This window comes from Malania oleifera, chromosome 13, assembly GCF_029873635.1.
Source record: "Malania oleifera isolate guangnan ecotype guangnan chromosome 13, ASM2987363v1, whole genome shotgun sequence".
Lineage (NCBI taxonomy): Eukaryota > Viridiplantae > Streptophyta > Magnoliopsida > Santalales > Ximeniaceae > Malania > Malania oleifera.
Window position 1 is genome coordinate 63,612,652 of NC_080429.1, and position 27,682 is coordinate 63,640,333.

Here is a 27,682-nt window from a genome sequence, read left to right on the forward strand (position 1 = left end):
TTTTTGAATAAAATCTCAAATTACTATTTTAGATTCTAGTAGTTTCAGTTTCCCGTTTTCTAGCCTAGAGATCTGTTGGTTTGATTTGTTGATTTTGTGGCCTTCCTAATTTGGTGGCCTTCCTCTACTATCTATCTTGAAATCGTGTCTCTTGAAATTCAATAAGAATGGTTATTCTTCTTCTCAAAAATCCTTCATGGTATCAGAGCCTTGTGCTCTTTTTCTATTATGTTCTTTCTTCTGATGATGTCGTATAAGTCGGTGATGACTGGCGCCCAAAGAAATCCTACCGGCTCTTCCGGTACTTCCGAAAACATTCCGCTTAATCCCACTATTCCTCCCAAGTCTGTATCTGCTGATTACTATTCCCAGAATTCAGCCCTTTATCTCACGGTCACAAAACTCAATGGGCACAACTATCTCGAGTGGGCTCAGAAGCCTTCTACCAACTCAGATGCAGTCCCTTTTACCAAGGAGCAATTAAAGCACCTATACAGATTGTTTCATTCCCCAACACTGTCCTTAACTCCGTCTTGTTCTTTGGTACACAAGAATAACTCTCTTGCTACTGTGTTTTAAGGTGTTATTCCTTCTGTTCATTCTTGGATAATTGATTCTGGCACAACTAATCATATGACTGGTTGCTCCAAATTGTTCTCATCCTATAGTTTGTGCGCAGGCAACTAAAACGTCAAAATTGCATATGGTTCACTCTCGGTAATTGTCGGGATAGTAACTATCAAACTCGCCTTTTTGTTAACTCTCCATGATGTGCTCCACGTTCCAAATTTGTCTTGCAATTTGTTGTCCATTAGTAAAATTACCTCTGATCATCAATGTCAGGCCAATTTCTACTCTTCTTATTGTGAGTTTCAGGAATTGACCACGGGGGGGATGATTGGCAGTGCTAAGGATAAAGATGGACTCTATTATTTTGACGATGGACCTAACTCGAGTAGACAATGTCAAAGTACTTGTTTAAATTCTATTTTCGTTTTCAAAGATAATGATATCATGTTATGGCATTATAGGTTAGGCCATCCTACTTTTCAATATTTAAAATACTTGTTTCCCAATTTATTTCAGAATAAAAGTCCATCTTCTTTTCAATGTGAAGTTTGTTAGTTTGCTAAACATCATCGTGCATCCTTTTCCACCCAAACAAACCAATTACACCATTTACTATGATTCATAGTGATATCTAGGGCCCATGTAGAACATCTACATATTTTGGCAAAAAATGGTTTGTGACCTTTATTGATGATCACACGAGATTAAGTTGGGTTTGTTTAATAAAGGAGAAAACTGAAGTGGAAACAATTTTCAAAAATTTTTACACCATGGTACAAACACAATATTCAAATATTGCAGAGTGATAATGGTCGAGAATATTTCAAAAACATTTGGGGCCAATTTTTTCTTGAAAAAGGAATTGTTCATCAAAGCTCATGTCGACAGTCCGCAACAAAATGGTTTGGTTGAAAGAACAAACAAACACTTATTGGAAGTAGCTCGGGCATTGCTTTTTACCAATCAGGTACCTAAATATCTTTGGGGTGAAGCCGTTCTTATTGCTACATATCTCATAAATAGCACGCCTAATAAGGTTTTAAGCTTTGAAACACCTTTTGATGTTTTTCATAAGTTTTATCCAACAAATCGGCTGTCTTCTTCTTTACCAGTAAAGATATTTGGTTGTACCGCTTTTGTTCATATTCATAGTCATAATTGAGGAAAACTTGAACCCCAAGCCACAAAATGTGTGTTTGTTGATTATGCTCCCACTCAAAAGGGGTATAATTGTTTTGAACCCATTTCCAAAAATATGTTTGTTACAATGCATGTTAAATTCTTTGAATTACATCCTTATTTTATGCCTCATCTTCAAAGAAGGGGGGGGGGGGGGGGGAACCAAAAGAAAGATTCGACTATGTTTCATGATTTTTTTTCCAAATTGAAGACTCACAAAATGATCCTTCTCCAACTTTGATTATTCAACCTGAAAATCCAAGCTTTATTATACTAGGAGAATGTAAGTCTAGTTTTTTAGATATTGAAAAGGCAAGTCTTCCTATAGTGCCATCTCATGATGTTTATGATCCTATAATGACTAACAAAGGAGAAACAGAAAAAAACAACACAGCATTGGCACCATTTGATATTGTCAACTCGCGACAGAGGACAACTCGAAAGAAAGGGTCCTCCAATCTTTTACACTGTCCAGAATCCGTAAACTCTCCAGGTAATGTCCTCATTGAGCCTTTACCTCATGTTCAGTCCATTTCATCTTTGAGTTCTAAGTCCTCTAATTCTGAACCCGAGTCTGGTTCCAATCCTGAGTTCAATGATTCTGAACTTCCCATTGCTGTCTGGAAGAGTGTGAGGTCTTGCACCCAACATCCATTGTCCAATTATGTGTCATATGAAAATCTCTCACCTCGTTTTTGTGCTTTTATCTCACAATTGTCTTGTATGGAGATTCCTAATACTGTGTAGGATGCTCTGAAAGTTCCTGAGTGGAAGGAGGCTGTCTTTGAGGAGATGAAAGCTCTTGAAAAAAATGGCACATGGGAGTTAGTCGATCTACCAAGAGGAAAGACAATTACAGGGTGCAAATGGGTGTTTGTAGTAAAGTATAAATCTAATGGTTCTCTAGAACAGTATAAAGCTCGATTGGTTGCCAAGGGATTCACTCAGACCTATGGCATTGATTGCTTGGAGATATTGGCCCCAATCACAAAGCTAAACTTTGTAAGAGTTCTTTTGTCACTTGCAGCAAATCGTGACTGGCCTACGCAATAGTTGGACGTAAAAAATGCATTTCTCAATGGAGACTTGGAGGAAGAAGTGTACATGGATGCGCCACTAGGATTTGGTGAAAAGTTTGGCACAAAGGTGTGTAAACTGAAGAAGTCCTTATATGGGTTAAAATAGTCACCAAGAGCCTAGCTTGAGAAATTCACTCAGTTTGTTAAAAGTCGAGGGTATACTTAAGGGCAAGGTGATCATACAATGTTTATAAGACATTCACAGGATGGGAAGATAGCGATACTAGTTGTGTATGTAGACGATATAATTCTCACTGGAGATGACATACTTGAGATGAACCGATTGAAGACTTCCCTCTCATCAACATTTGAGATCAAGGACTTAGGATCTCTGAGGTATTTCCTTGGAATGAAGGTAGCTCGATTGAAGAAAGGGATTGTTGTCTCCCAATGGAAGTATGCCTTTGACCTCCTTAAGGAGACTGGGATGAGCGGTTGTAGACCAGAAGACAGTCCAATAGATCCCAATCAGAAACTTGGAGATGAAAAGGAAGGTGATCCAGTGCAACTTGGTATTAACAGTTGGTGGGAAAGTTAATTTACTCATCATATACACGACCCGATATTGTTTTTGTTGTGAATTTGGTAAGCCAGTTTATGCATTTACCCTACGAGAAACATCTTGAAGCAATTTATCAGATTCTTAGATACTTGAAAAGCACACCAGGCAAGGGTTTACTCTTCCAGAAGACTACACAATAGAACATAAAGGCATACATTGATGCAGATTGGGCAGGCTCAGTTATTGGTAGGCGATCCATGTCAAGATACTGTACTTATGTCCAGGGAAATGTGGTCACATGGCAAAGCAAGAAATAGAATGTGGTTGCAAGGAGTTGTGCCGAGGTAGAATATAGGGCTGTGGCTGACGAAGTTTGTGAGATGCTATGGCTAAAGAGAATTCTTGAAGAATTGCGGATGCCGGTGAACATGCCAATGAAGTTGTATTGTGACAACAAAGCTGCCATAAGTATTGCTCAAAATCTAGTACAACATGATCGCACGAAGCATGTAGAGATTGACGGACACTTCATAAAAGAGAAGATTGATAGTGAACTGTTTGCGTGCCTTTTGTTCCTATTACTTAACAAATAGCCGATATCTTCACCAAAGGACTTTTTAGACCTAATTTTGAGCTCTTTGTAAGCAAGTTGGGCATGATAGATATGTACGCTACTCCTTTTGAGAGAGGGGGGGGGGGTCAGATTTCTAGGAAATAAATTAGGAAATTATATTTTTTGAATAAAATCTGAAATTACTATTTCATATTCTAGTAGTTTCAGTTTCCTATTTTCTAGCCTAGAGATTTGCTAATTTGATTTGCTGATTTGGTGGCCTTTATAATTTGGTGGCCTTCCTCTGTTATTTATCTTGTAATAGTGTCTCTTGAAATTAAATAAGAATGGTTATTTTTTTTCTCAAAAATCCTTCACTAATATATACGGGCAGACCTGGAGCTGTACGTAGACTCTAGGAAACTGCCGCTGAGTTCTTTCCTCTCCTTTTCTCTTCTTCTCCTCTTCTCCTCTCTCCTCCATCTCTCAAGTAGAACACATTTGTAATATAATATGTTCATAAACATGTTTGGCTAATATAAATGAAATTCATGAATCAATGTAGTCATGAATGATTAAATAAAATGTGGTTAGAAGATTTTTTTCATATAATTTCAAAATCTCTTGCAATAATCTTTTTTTTTTTCAATAAGAAGAAAAGATAAATTAAGAGAGCAATTTTACTTTGCGTCTAAATCTCAAATTTGAATTCCAAGGAAGTTTCATTCTATAGATAAAATTTCGACAAATTTTGCTAAAATTTCAAGATTTTGATAAATTATGGATTATCCGTTGAATTTTTTATGGAAATTATGCAAGACGGAAATCCACCGCTATTTCAATTTCAAGGCAAGGCAGGTTCGAGATGTAGAAACAGCTTCTTGCAAAAATGCAAGGAAAGGCTGTGTACTATAGACCCATTTTGGTTTGCCCCTTCCCCGGACCCTGCATATGCGGTAGCTTTGTGTGTCGGGCTGCCTTTTTTTTTTTTCTTTCATTATAAAAAATCAATTAAGAGAAAATTTTCAATTTGGGTTTTGAATCTCAAATTTTAATTTTGAGGAAATTTTATTTTATAGGTAACTTTTGAAAAATTTTGCTAATTTTAGATTTTGATTAATTTTAGTTGATTGAAGCAAATTTGACAAAAATTTTTCTAAGACAAAAGTTGACTGCCATTTCGATTTTGAGAGCTGTGGAAAGTGGAAATTTCAGTTCGACACTTTCATTGAGAGTTAGGATCATGGTTGTCAACGAGTACAGATTGCGAAAGTTAATATAGATGGTTTAGTTGAGTGGTTAAAGACTAATCTAGCGGCCAAAAGATACATTCAAACACCTCCCACAATGGCCAAAACTTCTTATGTGCATCTGCATCTCTATCTTGGTGTTTTTTTTTTGTAAGCCTTTACATCAGTCAGAAATGAAGAATTCTTTCTACATGGAGATCCTTTGATAGGATGCGTAGGAGAAGCAACCTCGAGGGTTTGTTTCACAGCAGGAGTTAAGAGTTTAGTTATTTTTTTTGATAGATTTAAGAGTTCTGTTGTCACTTGAAGAAATCTTTGCATCCATTAAAAATATCCTCCTAGGGCATGCTTTGGATGATTGATATTCATCTTCAGAGATATAAGGCAGACCATTCTGTAATATAATGCCGTACAATGAGAAAAAATTTATTCAATGAGCTTTTAGGTTATTGAAATTCTGGAAGATAAAGAGACAGGAGGGAAACAAAAAGACTTCACCCACATCATTTACATGCTGTATAGCTACTGCCCTAGATTTTGTTGCAGCATCATGCTTCTTACTTTTCCATTTCACTGGGTTGCCTCTCATAAAGGTTTGGTACCAAATATAGAATGTATATCCATGCAGTCATCTGCCCAGTCTGCATATGATATAATCCTCTGATGCCTGACAAGAAGTCCTACACCTAGGCTCCACATATATCTAAAGATACAACATACTCAAGGGTGGTTCAACATTGTCATGTGTGTGGAATATAACCACCACTCAACTGACCGAAAACTCTCCTTTTATATATATATATATATATATATGTATGTATGTATGTATATATGTATGTATGTATGTATGTATAGCTGCACCTGCTCAAATCTTCCGATGGGAGTCGAAGTTCAAACAAAAAAATTTGAAGATGCAATATGCATGAGTAGCACCTGCTGATAAAAAAATCCTGGATCCACCATCGGACACACAGACTATGCGGCTATCTAGGCTGCTTTATAAACTGACTCACCACTCTTAATTGAAAAAGAAATGTCCTGCTGAGTGGCAGTCATGAATATCAACTTTCCAACTATCTTCTGCACTGTTCAGAATCATCAACAATGTTCCAAACTGGAAGATTTACATGATTGTGAGAATTAGGTTTAGAAATAGAAGATGGAGAGAGGGGAAGAAGAGAGAAGGGAAGAAGAGAGGGAAAATATGTGTGGCCAGATGGAGAGTATCTTGTGATAGACGGGTCAACCCTAATATAAATTAGTAAAATAAAGCAACAACCCCAGGTCTGCACTTTGTACAAATATTGACTAAGCTCAACACAATTTGGATCCCAGGTGCATTTTGTGTAAATATCAACCCACACTAACCTGGAACAATGACAAAAGGAATGCCTAAATAACGATGTTAAAGCTTGATATACATTGTTGGCACTAACCTAGTACAACAATGACAAAAGGAATGTCTAAATAAAGATGTTAAAGCCTGATATACATTGTTGGCTCACAACCTAACAGCTTAAGCTTTTAGGTAAAACAGTAATTGTAGTGATGCAAAAAAAAAAAAAAAACATTTAATTTATTAATTAAATAATAATTATTATTAATTAAATAATATAATATAATGTATATATATATATATATATATATATAACATTTCGGAATTAGAAATCAAATAGAGAGGCGCCCCCCTTTCACCGTCTCTTTCTCTCTCTCTCTCTCTCTCTCTCTCTCAATTTCTTCCCCAATTCTCGGCCGATCGAAGAACGCAAAATACCCTTGGGTTCCATTCTCGGCCACCAACATTTTAACTAGAGTGGATTTGTGATTAGGGGGGGCGTCGTAGGCACCACTCCTGGGATAAGGTAAACTCTCTCTTTCTCCCCTTAATTTCTCTCAAATCTTTAGCCAAATCGACAATCAGACACCACCACGGGGTCCTAGCTTCGATCCTTGTTATTTTAATCAAATTTGAATTTCCTAAGCACTACTCCAAGACTAAGATAAGGATAATAAAATTATATTAGTTAATTATTTTTAAAATTTAATTAGTTATTGGGAGTATGTGGGCCTAGGAAATGTTAAAATAATTGTAATTTTGGGGTTGAGTTGATTGAATTGGGGAAATGTGATTTCAGGATTTTGAGCTCCGAAACGCCGCGGACTTGGGTTTAGAATCTTTGCAGGAATCCTCTTAGTAAGCAGGTAAGGGGAATAAATTATAACAAATATTTTTGGGAAATTAATTGATTGATTAAAGTATGTGAAAATGAGAATATGGTATATAGTATTGGAAAATTATGATATGAATATTTTTTTATGATTATTATATTGTGAATAACCGTTTAAAATTGTGTGGCATGAGGAATATGAAATAACAACTTTATATTGGGAATGTGAATGATACTGAAATATATGATTTGTACTAAGCAATGTAGATATACTGCTATGTTTTATGCAGATATGAAAATATCAGAAACCCATAAATGTTTTTATACAGAAATGATGATATGAGAAACCTAGTTATATTTTATATAGAAATGATGAAATGCGATATACATATATGTTTTTATTGAGAATTGATGATATATGAAATATACAGATATGTTTTACACATAAATGATGAAATGAGATGAGAATTATACAGAAATAATGAGAATTACAGAAATGATGAAATGTGAACAAAGAAATGTGGAAATGAGAACCTTGATGGACCATAGTATACAGAGCATGGTACCGTTGCTAGCATTGTGTTAGTACAACCACACGGCTTGCATAGCTAGTGGAGAGGCAGTCGATTGGATCTGTGAAGGGTTGTGTTACCCCCTGGGGTCTGGACCAGGATTGGGTAGGTCAATCGTACTACAGACGCGTTTCCTGTTTTGATCTAACCGGGTAGGCCAACCACGGTTAGGTCTAGCCTTCGGGCTGCACAACCCAGTCATGTGGGTTGAATACATGACGATGTCATTATCCTCAAGATGGTTTCTCATTATAGAAGCGAAAATGAACTGCCATGAGATACATATGCGTAGTGTATTTTATACTAGTGGATGCTCATGAGTTAGAAAATGTTTATGAAAAGTGAAAAGTAAAATGATCAGCCATGAGTTACAGACGCGTAGTGTATTTTATACTGGTGGATACTCATGAGTTAAACTATGAAAATGAGATATGATATGAGAAATGAACAGCCATAGGTTACAGACGCGTTGTGCTATATGCTGGTGGATACCCACGGGCTAGAATGTAATTATGAATATAAGAAATGAAAGAGTACGTATATGATATAAGAAATGAATATGTATATGATATGAGATATGAAAGCTTATGTATATGATTATGAAAATGATATGGAAGTTTATGACACTATGTTTTATATATATGGTATGAGTACATATTGGTATATTTTCTCATTTGTTATTATTATTAAAAGGAATGTAATGATATATTATAACTTATGTGCCACACACTGTCAATAATTTATTCCGTCTTATTGAGAGGAGTCTCACCCAGAATCTAAACATTTCAGGAAAGCAAGCCAGGCCAGCCGAGAGAGCTCCGAGGTAGAGGAGACTGTTGTACCTTGGGATTTAGGGTAAGTGTTAGAGTTGGGGTATGCTGTGTAACCCCTAGAGTACCTATGGATTTTTGGGGATGTACATGTATATGTGTGTGGAGATTATAGCACTCTAGTATTGTATTGTATTTTGGATGGTATTGTATTTTGGACCCAAACATAGTATGTATTCCGCTGTGTGGATAGTTGGTTTGATGGACTGATTAGCCGGCACCCACTTCGGGTCGGGTTATGTATTTTATATGGTATCTGAATTATTTGATAGATGATTGATTATTATTACTATTTATGAAAAAAAGACGGCAGAAAAATCAGGTCGTCACAGTAATCTAACAAGGTATCAGAGTAGGTTACCAAGAGGTTCTGGGTTCTAGTCTTGTAGCTTGCATTTATTGCTTGTTTTTTAAGTATTAACTTATGAAAACTGAATAGAATTTCTGTATTTCTTGAATGATTTTGTACAAATCTATACACAATATTTATAATACAATCAGAAAATCTAAATATGGAAACAATTTCCTAAAAGAATTTCTCTTAATAATATACAATCCTCTACATACATACTTCCCTAAATTACTCCAAGATACTCGGGATTTCTACACTCCCCCTCAAGTTGGATCATAGATATTGATCATATCCAACTTGCAGATGAAATCATATGTAATTCTTCCAAGAGTTTCCGTAACCACAGTCCTTCACATATCCCTTGTGCAATTGCCCTAAATTCTGCTTCAGCACTACTTTGAGCCACCATTTTGCTCCTCCAAGTTACCAAATTTCCCCATACAAAGGTGCAATATCCGGTAGTAGACCTTCCATCTTCCGCTGATCCTGCCCAATCCGCATCTGTGAAAATTTCTACTTCCTTGCTTTCGCATTTCTTGAAGAAGACTCCTTTGCCCGGAAAGACCTTGAGGTACCTGAGGATCTTGTACACAACATCTAGGCAAGTCCTTTTTGGTGAATGCATGTGTTGTCTTACCACACTTACCGCAAATGCAATGTTGGGTTTGGTATGTGATAGATAGATTAGTTTACCAACCAATCTCTGATACCTTTCCTTTTCAACTGGTATTTTGCAGTCTTCGACTCTCTTTATTGCTTCAATCGGGGTTTCACTAGGTTTGCATCCAAACATGCCAGTTTCGGTTAGGAGATCAAGGATATACTTTTGTCAAGAGACACTGATACCTTTTTTTGATCTAACAACTTCCATTCCCAAGAAGTACCGCATTTGTCCTAGGTCTTTAACTTCAAACTCAGTAGTTAGGACTTTCTTCAATCTTTCCATCTCCACTGTATCATCTCTAGTTAGGATTATATCATCAACATACTATCAGAATTGTTTTCTTACCACTTTCAGACTGTTTGAAGAACATAGTGTGATTAGATTGCCCTTGTCGATATCCTTATTTCTTTATCACCTTTGTAAATCTGTCGAAGCATGCTCTGGGAGATTGCTTGAGTCCATACAAGGACTTCTTGAGTTTACATACCTTGTTTTCTTCACCTTTCTTACTGAAACCTAATGGTATCGTCATGTAGACTTCTTCTTCTAACTCGCCATTTAGAAATGCATTCTTAATGTCGAGTTGCATGTAGTGGCCAATCTAAGTTAACTACCAAGGATAAGAGGACCCGAACTGTATTCAATTTTGCAACTGGTGCAAATGTCTCTGTGTAGTCAATATCATAGGTCTGTGTAAACCCTTTTGCAACAAGTCGAGCTTTATACCGTTCAATTGTCCCATCAGCTCTATATTTCACTGTGAAGACCCATATGCAGCCTACTGGCTTCTTCCCTCTCGGAAAATTCATAACATCTCACGTTCCATTTTTTTCTAGGGCCCACGTTTCCTCCATGATAGCTTCCCTCCATTAAGGAATCTCCAGGGCATCTTGGACATTCTTTGAAATTTTTATCTTGTCAAGGTTAGAGGTAAAAGCACGATACCTTGTAGACAGAGTTTTATAAGACATGTATTTTGACCAGGGATATAGAGTACATGACCTAGTTTGTTTTCTAAGTGCAATGGGTAAATTGATGTCTTCAGGTGTAGACTTATCAGAAGGAAGCTCATGGCCATCTATTACCTGATCGGGATTGGGCGTGGACTCATGGTTGCTCGGAGCTATCACCGGTTCTAACTCTCTTGGTGCCTCAAGTATGAGATTCTCCCTATTCTTTGTTTTTGGCTTTTTTGAGTAAACAAGTATTTACTTGTTATTTTGTTTTTCTGCATCTCCCCCTGAGTTTAAGTGATCTTTTGCACATGACAGGTCAAGAAATGATGCAATGGCAGACTCATCAACATGGAAATCAAAGAACTGATCTTCACTCCACTTCTCCTAAGGAGTGGTTTCAAAGAACGTGACATCAAGGCTAACAAACAATTTTTTTGTGACAAGATCATAACACTTGTAGCCTTTCTAAGTAGGAGAGTAACCAATAAAAACGCACTTAATGGCATGAGGTTCCAATTTATCTCGATTGTGAGCATGAACATGAACAAATGCAGTACATCCAAAGATTTTCAGAGAGAGATTGGAGTGAAGCCAAGAGTTGGGAAAACATTCTTGGAGTTTTTGGAGAGGAGTGGCCAAAGAAAGAACCTGACTAGGCATTCAATTAATGAGATGTGTAGCTGTTAAAATGACATCGCCCCAAAAGTATTTTTTCATATTTGTAGTGAACATCAATGCCTCAGCTACTTCAAGAATATGCCCATTTTTACGTTCAGCAACCCCATTTTGTTGGGGTTATCCACACAGGAACTTTGACGAACAATTCCATTTTCTTGAAAATAATGTCCCAAGATATCATTGAAATATTCCGTACCATTATCAGTACGTAAAATTTGAATGTGAGTTTGGAATCACGTTTGAATCATGGAGTGGAAACTGACGAAAATAAAACGGACTTCAGTTTTATCTTTCAACAAGTAAACCCAACAAATACGCGCATGATTATCAATAATAGTAACAAACCATTTTGTGTGAGTGCGATTAAGAGAGCGTAAGGGCTCTCATAAATCACTGTGAATCATAGTAAACGGTCTAGATGTTTTGTATGTGGACTTTGGAAAGGAATTACATTGGTGTTTTGCAAGTTCACAAATCTCACACTAAAAATCAAAAGACATTTCATTTAAACAAATGGAAGGAAATAAACGTCTTAAATATTGGAAATTTGGATGACCCATCCTAGAATGCCATAAAAAAATTTCACTATCCCTAGAAACAGATGCAAAATCACAAATAGTAGTTTTACATTGTTCACTCATATTTGCCTCCTCAAAGTAGTAGAGTCCCTCACATGCCTTAGCACTGCCAATCGTCTTCCCTGATGATAGGTCCTGGAAAACACACTGAGAGGAAACGAATTTAGCAGAGTAATTGGAATCTTTTGTCAACTGGCTAATGGATAACAAATCGCAAGATAGCTTAGGGACATGTAGGATAGATTTTAGAATTATAGAATAAGAGATTCGAATACTCCCTTTGCTCGCAACAGATGAGAGTGATCCATCTGCAATTTTAACTTTCAAATTTCTAGCACAAGGTGAATTGGATGAGAACAGATGATAAGAATCAGTCATATGATCAGAGGCACCAGAATCAATTATCCATGGTGAATTGTTTATTTAAGGCTGTCAAAAAATTACTTCGGTGGGCTAAAGAACCAGAGGGATTACTGGTGGAAGACTGACCCGATGCTTGAGTAGTAGAGAACATTTTATAGAGTTGCTCCAACTGCTCTAGATTGAATGCACCACTTGGAGTGATATTGTTATTTTTCTCACCTTGTGATTTCTCAGCTGGATTATCAATAGCAGTCTGATAGCCATGATTTTTTTGATTTTGTCTCAGCTTCCAATCTACAGGCTTCCCATGTATTTCCCAACAAGTATCTTTTGAATGGCTCGACTTGCAGCAATGCTCACACCAGGGTCTCCCTTTATGTATCTTTTGGCTTGTACCCGCAGGAGTTCTCGAGATTAGGGCCGACATCTCAGGCCCATTATTACCGGTCGGTGCCTTCAGCATAACACTGCGACGACTTTCCTCATGCCTCACCTCTGCGAAGACTTCTCGAGTCGAAGGTAAACGGCGTCGGCCAAGAATCCTTCCTCGCATATCGTGTAGGTTGCGGTTGAGTCCGGCCAAGAACTCAAAGACTCGTTCATTCTCGAGTCTCTTCTTATAGCAGGCACTGTCTCCAGGGCATCCCCACTCTTCCTCAACACTCAGGTCGAGTTCTTTCCAGAGATTCGCCATCTCCATGAAGTAGTTGGTGACGTCTCTCTCTCCTTGCCTCATCTGTCACAATCGAGTCTTTATCTCGAAGATCTGGGAGTAACTTTTGACATCGAAGTACGTCTCGCGAACGGCATCCTAGACATCCTTCGCCGTCGGTAAGAATAGGTAGGTCTTGCTGATTGAAGGCTTCATGGAGTTTACAAGCCACGCAGTCACCATGGAATTCTTAGACTTCCATTTTTGTAGAGTTGCAATGTCGGTTGAGGCGGGCTTCTTCCTCTCACCGATAAGGTATCCTAACCTTCCTTTGCCTTCAATCACAAGTTTGATGGACTGAGCCCATTAATGGAAATTTTTTCCGTTCAATCTCTCCACCAAGAGTGGAAAGGACGAGTTGTCTAGCCTATTCGAACCCATGATGGAGGTGGCTTCAGTCTCGCCATCAAGAGCTTTAGAGGTGCTCGACCCTCTGCTGTTGACAGCGCCATCTGCCATTGCTAACTAAGGTTTAGAAACCCTAACTCTAATACCATGAAAACAGAATAGAATTTCTGTATTTCTTGAATGATTTTGTACAAATCAATACACAATATTTATAATACAATCGGAAAATCTAAATATGGAAACAACCTCCTAAAAGAATCTCTCTCAATAATATACAATGCTTTACATACATACTTCCTTAAGTTACTCCAAAATACTCGGGATTACTACAACTTATTACCTATAATGGGCGTTGTCGATTGTTTGTTTATCTCTCTAGGTGCTGTTGGGCTGCACGCATGGAAGATGATATACATTGTTGGCTGACAACCTAACAACTTAAGCTTTTAGATAAAGTGGTAATCTAACAAAAAAATTTTAAATAGATCACGTAAACTGAACTTGAATGAAAAGGTAATGGCTCCTACTAGATTTGTTGTGTTAGGTCCAGCTGGGAAGCAATAATATACAGCAATGGTTCATCCTACCAGTGAACAGATGTGATTAAAGCATTTTTTGCAAGAATTTTTTTTTACCCACCCTATGATAAAATTACATTGTAATAATTGTGTGGCTATTCGTATAGCTTCCAATCTAGTGTTCATTTGCACACTAAGAACATTGAGATTAACTGCCATTTTGGGCAAAAAAAACTCAATATATCTATACTCCTTATGTCTCAAACGCAGTTAACTGATTTGTTTATAAAGTGGTTAGTTTCGAGTCCTCCAGAATTCTAACCTAACAAACTTGGGCAATTTAATATTGATAGTCCATCTTGAGGGTGAGTGCTATGAATAAGTATATAAGGTAAGAAAAGTAATTCCTTTAATGTTTTAATATCAATACATGTGTCAGAAAGGGATTGTTAGTTTCTATTTAGTCTTATGAATAAGTCATTAAGTCTGCAAGGTTATCAATGTAATTTCTTACATGCTTTAATACAAATACATGTGTTGGAAAGGGATTGTTAGTCTCTGTCTCTGTCTCTCCCTCTCTCTCTCAATTGGGGCAATTCCCAAGGTTTTTCAAACGCTTACAAAGACTAAGTTCAGTCCAGAATGTATTCAAAGAATTACATTAACAAATACAAAGTAGTCAATTAAAATTTTAAAATAAACATCCAAAATGAGCAAAAGATAAAGGAATACCTGGAAACCCCAAAACAATGAATATACATATCTTCTGACAATAGTTTGTTCTATGGTGAGGTTGACAGCTTGTCCATAGATTCCATATGAGAAGCTATCCTTGCCAAAACAATTATTGGCGTTGTCATTCTTTGTCCAGTTCATCCATGTTGGATCTCCATTAAATTCTCCAATATCATTCCCATGACCACAATCAATGAATTTCATGCACAATGAGATCTTAGAGTTATGGCAAGCATCCCGAAGACACTGATTTACCCTCTGAAGAGAAAAATAATAGTAAGTAATAACAATTTCAGTAAGTTAAGACCAACTTTTATGCATGCACTAATAAAAACAAGATACTAAATCAATAGGTGCTGAAAATTTCATGTTGTGAATCTAAATAAAACAAAGATTTAATCTCCAAGGGGGCACTCCAGCAGTTAGGCGAATCAGAATCAGCTCCCTAAGAGCCATAGGTGCTCTGTTACAATCCCATGGTGGCAAAGGATGCCTTGACGCTATCCTCAGACTGTTGCCGGTCATTTAAGGTTTTAAACTTCAATTTCAACTAAAAATATTGACATAAATTTTGAGTTCAACTACCATTTGTTCTGATTCTTAAAAATGGTGGAAAATAGAAATAAAACATGAAAATTGAAAATTTGAAAACTGTAAATGTTAGTAATAGGCATGATTTAATATTTTGGCGCACAAGTAAGAGCCTGATGCATGAGAGACAAACTGAAAATCATCATTGTTTCTGGCAATTTTCCTTTGTCTTTGAACAACATATTCAAAATGATGTAGAAGTTTTTTCTGCTATGAATTTCTTTCTAAAAAATGAAATCAATCTAATGAAAGTTCCAGCATCAAGATTGGTTTAAGGGATGAATGGTAGTGAAGATCAGTAAAGTATGCAATGGGAACTTATTACTTCAGGTTCACAATGTTTGAATTCAAGGATGCATCACAGTTCATCAAAGTACACAGGAAAATTTTCCATTTTTAGAATAGCAATGGATATTGTGAGTTAAGAAGATATCTGGAGGAAGGTCAGCTGTTTAGGTTTCAGGGGTGACTGAACTTACTTGGGTATGAGACTGACTGCAGCGGTTCTGGTCAGAAAAATCAGTTAAATCCAAGGGCTAAGAAGCTGAGAACACAATATGGGACCTATTGGATAATAAATTGGGGAAAATGATTTCAATCAAGAATTTTTTTTACTCAGGGAATAGGTCCTCACTGAGAATTCTTCACGGAGAAGAAGCATCTGGGTGGTAGAAGTTTTATCAGGAACTGGATGTGATCACAAAAGGCCTAGGTTGAGACAACCAGCATGGAGGAAATTTCAAATGCATGGATTGTGGATTATTCAACATCATGGAAACTCAAAAGAAATTGACAGTGTTTCAGAGATTAGAAAAAAAATATAGGTATCTGGATGCTCTCAGATCTGGGATTCAATCTGTCAAGGAAGAAAACATTGCCTCTGAGTTAGGCAGAATTTGCAGGTGGAAGGAGGTGTTGCTGGAGATGGCAGTTGGAAGAGAATATTTTCAGGCCAAGGATCTTGGAGTAATTTCAATTTTAAATTCTCCTGAGATATTCTAGAGGTTAGGGATCACTATGGGGGATAACCTGGGGGGTTGGGTTTGCAATTGAATAGTGAATCAAGTGGACCATTGTGAAATGGGCCTTATACAGTGAACGGAGATAGCTCACAGTCAGAAAGGGATGTTAAGGGTTCTGTGCTTGTAGGGACTGGGCCTAAAGGAGGTTTTAGGGAGTCATCTCAGTTCTTATAAGAACCTTACATGAGGGGTTGTGCTGGAGCTAAGAGGAAGTATGTTTGGGCTACCAATATAAACCCAGCATCGAGAATACAAGAGCTGAGAAGGAGTTTGAAAGGAATAGAGGGTGGGTGGTGTTAGAAAGAGAAGCTGCAGGTGATGTTCGAGAAGCGAATCGTTCTGACATCGTACTGGTTGAAGATAGGCAGCCTGTGTCAGTTGTTCTGGGAAAAAGGGGGAGGAAAAAAGTGTTTCTTGTGATCTTCCTGATGAATTACCGGAATTAGACCTGTGTCAAAGTTGAGGACTAGAGAAGTACTGAATAATGTTAGGATGATAGTTGAAGAGGCCTCTAATTTCTTTGAGAACTTATTTTCTCAGGAAAATTTAGAAAGGCCAATGATTGGGGGATGGGAGTCGAGTCCTATATTGGACGTGTAAATGTCTTTGTTGGAGAGGTCTTCTGATGAGAAGGTGGTTAGGGCTGTAATGTCTACTCTAGAGAGGGATAAGGCTACTGGACTGGATGGGGTTAACATAGTTTTTTTCATTAGTGATGACATGTGGTGAGGGAGGATCTCATGGAGGTATTTTTTGAGTGTTCTGTTGTAAAGTTAGGGATAGGAAAGAAGAAGAGAAGAAAAGGAAACAGTTTCTTGGAACATTGTGCAGCTCCAGGTCTGCTGTCTTATGTATCAATAATGAAAATGGCGCAAAAGACAAAATTGGCCCCACTTAAACCAAATAATTACTAAATTAGCATATTCTCTTAGACTCCTGCTCAAGCTGGAGGTACCATTAGGCAAGGCAATCCTAAATAAAGCTGTCATGGAGGCATTGCGTAACTGACTCAGATTTCACAAATGGAGTCCTAATCAATGTTTTTGTCCTTAATACTGTGTTGCTAGCAACAAAAAATGGAAACTTGATTATCACAGAACATATCTATTGGCTTCATTACCAAGAATCCCAATTCCACCTACAGTACGAGCCATAGCTCGGTATTCAGCTTCAGCACTAGATCTTGCTCCAGTAGTTTGTTTCCTGCTATGTCATGTATCAGCATTTACTCCCACAAATGTAGTGTCAAGTAGTAGATCTTCGATCAGCAATGGAGCCAGCCGAATCTGCATTGAAGTATCCCATGACCTCATAGTTTCTATTAGATTTATATATCAAACCTCTAACAAGGAAGCCTTTGAAATATCACAGAATCCTACAAACAGCATCGCAATGTAATTGTTTGGGATTTTCCATGAACTGACTCACTGCCCTCAAAACAAGGGATATGTCATGTATTATGAGTGTCAAGTGGATCAACTTGCCAACCAACTGCCTGTATCGAGATTTGTCTCCTAACCTAATCCAACATCCCTAGAAAACCTCACATTAGGATTCATACGAGTACCAGCTTGTTTAGCTCCCAATACAGAGTCCTACTCAGCAGGTCCAAGTTATATTTTTGCCAAGGTCATAAATTTCAAAATCGAGCATGGTTTTGAGGCGCTATAAAATTACCAGATTTTCAATGTTGATGTCAATTTAGATTTCATTTTTAAAAAGATGGAAATTATTAGTAACATGTTGAATTCTTTTATGAAACATTACAAAATTGGCAACAAAAAAAATAATGCAAAAAAAATATAGGTAAAGTACATCAATGATACACATATGGTGTATAAGGCACAATAATGTAGTATAATAATCACATCAACATATTCATTAGTTAAATTCATAAAATAGTCAAATATTATTTGTATTACAAATAAGTATAATTTGAACATAAATTCTTAGATAAAATGTTGCATCTATATCTAAGTTTAATTTTTTATACAAGTTTGAAACGTTGAATGCTGTAATTCATATCCTTGTAATATTCTTTTGCTTCAATATTAAAAAAATAAAGAAAAAAAGCATTACTTAAGAAAGAAATTACAATTTGGGTTTAGAATACCTAAATTTTAATTTCAAGGAAGTTTTATTTATCTAAAATTTCGAGATTTTGACAAATTTCAAGCAATTCATGGAAATTTTGATGGAAATCTTGTCAATTTTGAACAAATTCAAGACCATGAAATTTTCTGGGATAGATTGAACCTTTTCTTACATTGTACAATCTCAATACCAAGAAAGTAATAGAGTACCCGTCACCAATCTGAAATTTTTTTCAACCCGTTGTCATTGCTAGTGATGGTGGTTTCAACATAAACTTAGAAGTGCCACATCTGTCTCCTTTTTGTGAACAAAGACCAAATGAGAGAAGCATTGGATAGAATCAAATGTAGAGACCACCATACTAAATTTCTAGAGACCATAATAAATTTGTCAAACACAGCTTGAGGAGGTTGGGTAAGACTATAAATGATCTTATCCAACCTATATACCTTAACATCCTCCCTTGAGCAACATATGTACACCTCTTATAGAAAATCTCCATACAAGAAAATATTCTTAACATTAATTGGAGCCTAAGAGATCAGCACATGAACAAAATTTATCTGAGCAACAAGAGAGAAGGCCTTGAAACAATCAATACCATATGTTTGGGCATACTCTTTGGCAACCAACTAATCCTTAAGCCATTCGATAGAGTGAAAATAGTTGATGGTGTACACCCAACATCTAATCAACTCCATTACATTTATTTCTACATCCAATACATGCTTCCACCTATGCATAGAAAGCACTTCAACAATTGAGGAAGGGATCACTGGATCAATAAAGGAGATGGACAAGGAAAAAGAACACATAGAAATAGGAAGGTCAAGAACTGAAACAGAATGTCCAATGGGATAAGCAACCAAGGTCTATTGATATGTTCGAGTAACTTTTTGGTAAGCAATTGGCAAATCCAAGTTGCACGAGGATGCATCTCCAGTACACGAAACAGCAAAGGGCAAATGAGACTGTTGCATGGTGGTAGTGATGATTGTGCTTGCATTCTATCATTCGCAAACCCTTAATTGATTCTTTGAGTTAGAATCTAATGGTTTTGGAAGTGAAGATAGGTAGAAACAGGCAGATCAACACACAAAGCGGAACAAGAAATTGTTAATGGACTCAAAATAGATTCATCTAAGGAAGACCCGCCAGTAGAGAAATAAGACATCCCATCAGAAAAAGGTAAAACCTGCACTAAAATATTTCTTGTGAATGTGGGGAACATAAGATTTACATCCTTTCTGAGTTCTCGAGTACCCAACAAAGACACATTTAACAGCATGAGGGAGAACTTGTCTAGACCATACTTGGAACATGAAAACAAAACATGTGCACTTGAAGAGAAGAGGCACAACACAGAATTTGGATGTTTCTGGGAACACGATACAAGAGAGAATTTGTCCTCCTATGATCATTGGAGGGCATCCTGTTAAGCAAAACATAGAACATTCATCAATGCAAAGGATTCTAGGAACATGCATATAAAAGGTAGAGACTGTGTTATGTCAAGAAAATGTCTACTGTTCCGTTCAATTACTCCATCTTGAGGGGGCATGCACACTTGATGTTTGATAAATAATCTCTTTGTGCAATAAAAAAAGACTAGAGCTCATTTTAAACAATTTTGGGTGCATTACTAGATTGAAAAAAATTGAATACAAATGCCAAACAAAGTTTTTACTTCCTAGTAGAATTGAGTAAACGCATTTAGGAAATTCAGATTGGACTTAGATACATCCAATTCATACGTGAAAAAATCAACCACAAAGGACTCAAATACTGATGAATAGTCAAATTCTTGATTCTATGAGGACCCAAATATATGATTAAATAAGAGGATATCATGATTTACTATGAGACTTGACTTTGGATGGAATGATGTCCTAATTTTCTTTCCTAATTGACACAAAAAACACTTAAAATAAGAAATAGACTTGAAATGGGTAAAACTTACAAATTTGAAGGATTGGATGGCCCAAATTGGTATGCAACTACAAAGAAACACCATAAGTAGAATTTGAAGAAGTCGTATGACAAGAACTAGATCCACCACTACCATTGAAATGGTATAGGGTATCCTTCTCAAGCCCTCAACCAATCCCCTTCCTTATCTAGAGATCTTGAATAACACAACATATTATTTATGAGATTTAGTTAAGTGTTTAACTGATTATAGGTTAAAGGGAAACTTAGGCACATATAACACAGAGGAAAGAGAAATAGAGGGAAACAAAAGAATATTGCTAACCAAACCATATACATGTTATTGATGTATTTTATTTATAATATTGTTCTAAATCTTGTATTAATATGTTTATTGACAATTTCTAAATCTTGTATTAAAATCAAAATTTAAGACCTTGCTTGCTGATAGATTGAGTTCTTTCCTTAGCAATATTATTTCTCTTGCCCAAAGTACATTTTTGGGAGTGAAGAAAATTGTAGGTACCATCTTGATTGCAAATGAGGCTGTGGAGGATGTTCATCATAGAAAGGAGAAGGTTTTGCTTAAATTAGACTTTGAGAAGGCTTATGACAGAGTTTCTTGGATAGGATGTTTAGGAGGAAATGGATTGCTGATAAATGGAGGAATTGAGTAAGGGGATGTCGCAGTCTAAAATATGGTTTAGTTTTTGTTGTGTTTGTTTTTTTTTTTTTTTTTTGGGGGGGGGGGGGGGTTGTGGGGCGGTTAGGCAAGTGGATCCTTTTGCCATTCTATTTGTCCTTTTAGTGGATGTATCGAGTACATAGCTACAGCAGTAGATACGGGGGTTGTGAGGTCTTAAGGAGTCATGTTGGGCATGTTAACCTTGCCTATGAGAGGTTGATGGAACTGACCTCCCTTGCGGGTTGAGTTATTTTAAAGTGGCCTTTGACCTATTTAGGAGTTCCTTTGGGAGGTAAGCCTCGTTCCTTAGCCTTGTAGGATCTGGTGGTGTCCAACGTATCAAAAAGGTTGGATGGTAAGAAAGGAGCTTTATTCTCTTTAGGTGGCAGAATTACTCACGACTATCTTGTCTATCATTCCTTTATATTTTTCACTCTTTTTAGGATTTCAAGAGGGGTAGTTCAAAAGCTTGAGAGGGTGATGAGGGATTTTCTTTGATTAGGTGTAGGGGAGAGGCATGACCATTTAGTTAAGTGGTAAGAGGTGTATGGTTGAAGGAAGGATCGCTGGGTTTTGGTAATTGGTGTCTAAACAATGCCCTTTTGGCTAAATGGGTATTAGGGTTTCCCTTGGAGTTGAAGGCCCTTGGTCACAAAGTAATTGTTAGATTACCACATTACCTAAAAGCTTACGCTATTAGGTCGTGGGCCAACAATGTATATCAAGCTTTAAGACTCCCTCGCACGTGCAGCCTGATAGCATGTGGTAAGATACACACACGATAGATAACACCCATTACTGGGAATGAAATAATTTTTAAAACACCACATAATAAATGCAGGAAGGGAAACAAGAACCCAAGACCTCCTAGTTACCAGCTCTGATTCCATGTTAAATTCCCACTTTACTTGAAAGCTTAAGCTAGAAGGTTGTGGACCAACAATGTAATCAAGCTTTAATAGTAAGAAAAAGTGAACATGACAAAGAAGAAAATGGGTGGGATACTAATTTGGGCTTAACAAGTTTGTAGGGAATCTTTAGAGGTTCATTCCATAGGTAATGCCAGGGCAGCATCAAAGATCTGCAGCCATTGGAGAGATGAGAAGAAATTGAAGAGTGGAAGGAAGGGGAAGAGAGGAGATATAAGGAGAAAACTCATGTTCAATTGAAATTCAAATTCATCAACCTACTTATAACATGGCTTCCACACTATTTATAAGAAAGTCTACTTACATGAAATTACACATGCTCCTAAAATTACATTACATTACAAACATAACCCTAGAATACACATATTACAAACAAGCTCCCAAAATACACATAATACTATACTAATTAAACTAAACACATAATAAACTACTAAACCCAAGAATCCCTTAACCCAATTTTTCTTAATTATTCTCCAAAAAGGATCTTCCCAAGGTCTTGCTTCCTGTCCTACATCAAATCTCCTCCAATTAGAAAAAAATTCTTCCTGAAATTTTGAAATGTTGGAGGATTAAAAGTAAGAAGCAAACTTGGACTCTTCAAAAGCCAACAATTGAGTGATACAAAACCATGCTGCATTGACAGCACTATAAAATTGAATTGAGAATTGACATCAATGATTTCATTCGGAATGACAAACTCTACAATAAGAATGTTTGAAAGACTTTGGATGTCTTCCAACACATGCATTTCCTTGCTTTTAGTGTCTTCGAGTTGAGTAAATACGATAGGTTCTTTGTCTTGGTTGGTGGGTAGAGCAGGCTTCAAAATGATTTTCTTACCATTATGGTGGAAGACATGTGTCCTCAAATCCATGACTAACACCCAAATCATCTAACCAAGGAGAACCAAAGAGTACATGGCCAATATTCTTGGGAGTGATATCACACCAAACATTAGCAAAATATTCACCCATTTGAAGGAATCAAACATCTTTCACAAAGATGTAATGGAGAGTAATTGATTCAAGATATATTATAAGGCTCTGGATGAGGTTCCAAATAAATTTCTATACGAGTGACTCCATTTCTAGAAACCACATTCATAGGGCATCTTCCATTAATAATGAATTTGCAGACGTTTTTCCCTAAACTTAAGAATGGTAAGGAATGGCCTAATATTATGCTCAGAGTATGACAAAAGCCATTCATTTTTCTGGTAAGTCATTACCATATTGTTGGACTTAATCATATATACTAAAACCATATATCACCAAAAGCCCTTAACACAATTGCCCACAATTCTCAATCTAATCATACAAAACCATAAGCTTGACCCCCAATTTTCAAGAACCATCTTCAATTAACCTTTGATCTCAAGTGTCATGGTGAAATGAAACAAATTCACTTTGAAAATTCATAAAATGAAGCAATAAACCTGATTTTTGGTGCTGGCAACGACAATTTCTCGCTTTTCGTAGAAAATGATTACACTTAGAAGATCCAAAATAATAATATGATGCCATAGTCCCCAGGTGCACCTTTGAGATATCTCAAGATGTGAATTACTATGTCCCAATGACTTCTCCTCAGAGAATTTAAAAATTGACTCACAAGACTTGTTGCAAAAGATATATCTAGCTGAGTGATTATAAGATAATTCAACTTTTCAACAAGTCTCTAGTATCATCTTGGGTTAGGCAACAAATCACCCATATCCAACACTAACTTGTTAGGATCCATGGGTGTATCAATAGGTTTGGATCCCAATAGTCCAGTCTCATCCAAAAGAACAAGAATATACTTCATTTGTGACAAAAAAGTTCTCGTATAAGATTTGGATACTTCTATACCCAAGAAGTCTTTCAGTGGTCCTAAATCTTTGATCTAAAACTTAGTTTGTAGAAAATGTTTCAGGATTTGAATACCTTGATCATCATTACTTGTAATTACAATATCATCCACATAAACAATAATAAGAATACTACTCGATGAAGTATGATGATAAATCACAACTTGTTCCACTACACACCGTTGAAGGCCAAACTCAGGTATTGCATCATTGAATCGACAAAACCATGCTCTAGAAACTATTTTAAACTATATAATGCCTTCTTGAGCCAACACACTAAGCCTGACTCTCCTAAGCAACAAACCTAGGTGGTTGCTCCATATAGACCTCCTCCTCAGGATTACCATGCAAGAAAGCATCCTTCACATCTAACTAATGCAAACGCTAGTGACACCTGGTGGCCAAGAAGATTAACAAAATTAAGTTAAGTTTGACAACCAGGAAAAAATTGTCTAAATAATCTAAACCATACACTTGAGTATATTCGTCAGAAACAAGACATGCCTTCAGATGAGCCACAAAACCATTAGGAATGACTTTCACAGTACATACCCAATGACAACCAGTCACAGATTTGTCAAGAGGTAGGGACATCAATTCCCAAGTATCATTTTCCTGGAAATATGAATGCACTCATCTCTGCAACCATTGCATTTCTCCACCTACAGTGGGCTAAGGCTTCAGAAATAGGTTTAGGAAGGGAAATGGGTGGTATAGTAACAAAACAATAATAAAAGGGTGACAAGAAATCATGGCAAACAAAGTTGAAAATGGGATGTTGTGCACTTCTATGTTTACCTTTTCGGGCCACAATGGGAGGATAAACATCATGAGAAATATGATCATCAGACGAGGAAACCAAAGGTAGGGTAGAAGAAGCTAGTGAGGACTCTCTTCCTTGGAGCCGCCATTGTGAATAGGCCTACAAATTAAAACAATCGAGATAAAGAGAAGGGCTCAAATTACATGGAGACATAGTTGGATGATAGGGTAAGGACAACAAACTAGACTTTGTGAGATTAGGCAGAGGAAAAGATTCATTGAGATCAGAAACACTTAGGGACTATGAGTGGTATGGTGTAAACTGAAAGAAGGTAATGTCGACAGAAACAAAAAAGCGATGTAGACTAGGACTACAACATCAATATGCTTTTAGAGTGCACCAGTAGCCTAGAAAGATAGATCTTATAGCACGAGGATTCAAATTATCAACACTAGGGATTAGCTGATAGAAAAATAACACACATCCGAATACACGAGGAGGTAGAGAGAATAGAGATGAATTTGGAAAGAGAATGAAGTAGGGAATTTTATCATTGAGAATAGAGGATGACATCGATAAGATAGCAAGAAGTAAGTACATCATCTCTCCAAAACACTATAGGAACATGCATTTAGTAAAGTAAGGTGCAAGTGACTTGAAGAATATGCCTATCTTTCTTCTTTGCAGCCCCACTTGGCCTCAAAAGTGTTGAGCCTGTGGTAGTTGCATAGGCAACATAGGAAGGCTTACCTTGGAGATCCCAACGTTGGTTAATAGTACAACCATCTTGTCCATAATAAGCACACCTGCAAAAAGACCCCAACCTTGTCCATCCCTTCCACCATGGCCACTTGAACAACTTTGATAAATTTTGCAACTGCTTAGTTAGAAAAAATAATCACCCTGCCTGAAAAAGGCAGCCCCCTCAAAGCCAGATGTAAGGATAGGAGAACGTGTGCTTGAGGAAGCACAAAGGACATGAGAATAAACATTGGCAGATGATGACAACCATGCACTAACCTAGTATCTGGGATTGGATTGCCTCAAACTTGGATTTCAAACCCTCTAAAACCCAATGAACTATTATCTGCTCCCTATGTTTCTACATCTTGCAAACATTGGAGGTTATAGGTTGCACGATGTTAAGATCCTCTAGAATATGCTTCATTGCTGAAAAATACTCCATAACACTCCAACCTCCTTGTTGTAATTTAAAGTACTCCAGTAATAAATCATACATACATGTAATGTTACTAGAATACAAAAGCTTGACATAATCCCAAATCTCCTTGACATCTGTGCAATTTGGTGTTCTATCGAGTTCCACAAAAGGGAAACAATCAAAACATTTTTGTCAATCCGCAAGTCTTTTCTCTTCTCATTAGAGGGCCTAGATTGGAACAAGTGGTCATATTTTCCTAATCTTGCTAAATAAATCTTAACAACTTTAGACCACTAAATACAATTCTTTCCATCCAACTTTTTGGTAGTAATATGTGGCTACGATGAAAGAAACATATTTTTGGGATTCATAGACTCCATTCCAACACTCACAAACTAGACCAATGACAAACAAGAGGAACAATCAAAGTAATTAGAACAACCACAAACAGGGTGAACCACTGAAACAACCACGGACAAGTCACCAACAAACTAATATAACACTGCCTCAGCCTCACAAAATCAATGTATGAAAACTGCCACTGCTTGAAGAGGCTCACCAATGGGCTTTATGTTGTGAAAAACGAATTGCACAGCAGAATATATAGGATCAAACACACGCAACACTCAATGATGAAAATACAGAAACAATCCACAACAAATATATGAAAGCAATAACAACACAATACGCAAGAAATTACGTGGTTCGGCAATGCCTACATCCACGGGAGCAAACAACAACAATTCACTATCTTCTTGTCCAAAAGGACATCAACAATGCATACACCATGTACAACCAACCTACATATACATCTGAGACAAAATATATATAAAGTTCCCGGAGGTTTTCCCTCCAAACCCCAACCAACTTAACGTCACTCTTTCAAAATTTGAAATCTACGCTGGGTTTCTTAAGCCAACTTGTCAACAATTTGGGTCAAACCATCGATGGTTTGAGGCATAGAGTTAAATCTCTCAGACATTGCTCCAAACCGTCAACGGTTACAGGGCTACCGTCGACAGTTTTCCATACTGCACCCTGATTTCCTTCATGCTTTCCCTTTGTGCATGCTTTCCACTTAGTATATGAGCCACATATCACAACAATCTCCATTTTGGCGAACATACACTCCTTAGAAAAAATTGAAAACATGAACCTGTTGCTCCACCTTAACCTTGGAACATTAGGTTGGGACCGCCTCCTGTCCGGACATTACACCAAGCCTAGATCCCACCTCACTAGAAATGTGCACCTGTGGACATCCACTAAAACCCGAGTAGTCTACCGCAAAACTTGCCCACAATTCTCCTGCAACTCTCCCATCTAGTGATATCTTTGGCGATCTGTTAAACGTGAAACGCGTCATACTCACTGACTTCACCAATAAGTTCCCTGCAAGCCCTGCATATAACCTGCCCTGCTCACAAAATTCTTCAAACTAAACCAACGTACTTAGTCCCAATGTTTGACTTGAGGATCTCTCTCCCGATATGGTTTTCTACCTCAACCCCAAGTTAAACCTAGCAAACACCTCAGACTTGTGCCACACGAGATACACCAAGGCCTTTCGTGATAAACCCACGAAATACATGTCTACCTCGTGATGCTATCCTCACCGGTCCCCAAACATCTGAATACGTGTAGTCACCCATATGCCCTAAACCCATATGCCACAGAACATTTGACTCAAATTCTATAGCTGCAGCTCCACCTACAACTATGATACCCTGCAGTATATAGATATTTCTTATTACCTTTTGCCCTTTCATCACCATCAAGTAGCCTTCACACATTTTCATTTCCCCACTTTCAGACTTGTAACTATATCTGTTACAATCTAAAGTACCCAATGAAATTACATTCTTCCTTAGATCTAGTACATATCTTACATCACATAAGGTTCTCACAACATCATCATACATATTGATTTTGACATTTCCAATACCAATTAATTTGCATGAAATATCATTTCCCATCAAAATAGAACCAGCATTAATTGACCTGTAGGTGCTGAACCATTTTCTATTTGATTTCATGTGATAGGAGCATTC

At 37.1% G+C, this 27,682-nt stretch overlaps 1 protein-coding gene across 3 annotated transcripts in view; it reads right to left on the reverse strand.

Moving 5' to 3' along the window:
* The window catches only part of LOC131146494 (probable cyclic nucleotide-gated ion channel 20, chloroplastic), a 168,215-nt gene that overhangs the window by 46,166 nt on the left and 94,367 nt on the right, over positions 1-27,682 (reverse strand). For all 3 annotated transcript variants that reach the window (XM_058096128.1, XM_058096127.1, XM_058096129.1), the window contains one exon: positions 14,605-14,865. In XM_058096128.1, the coding sequence (XP_057952111.1) occupies positions 14,605-14,865 (261 nt within the window). The remainder of the gene's footprint in view (positions 1-14,604; positions 14,866-27,682) is intronic.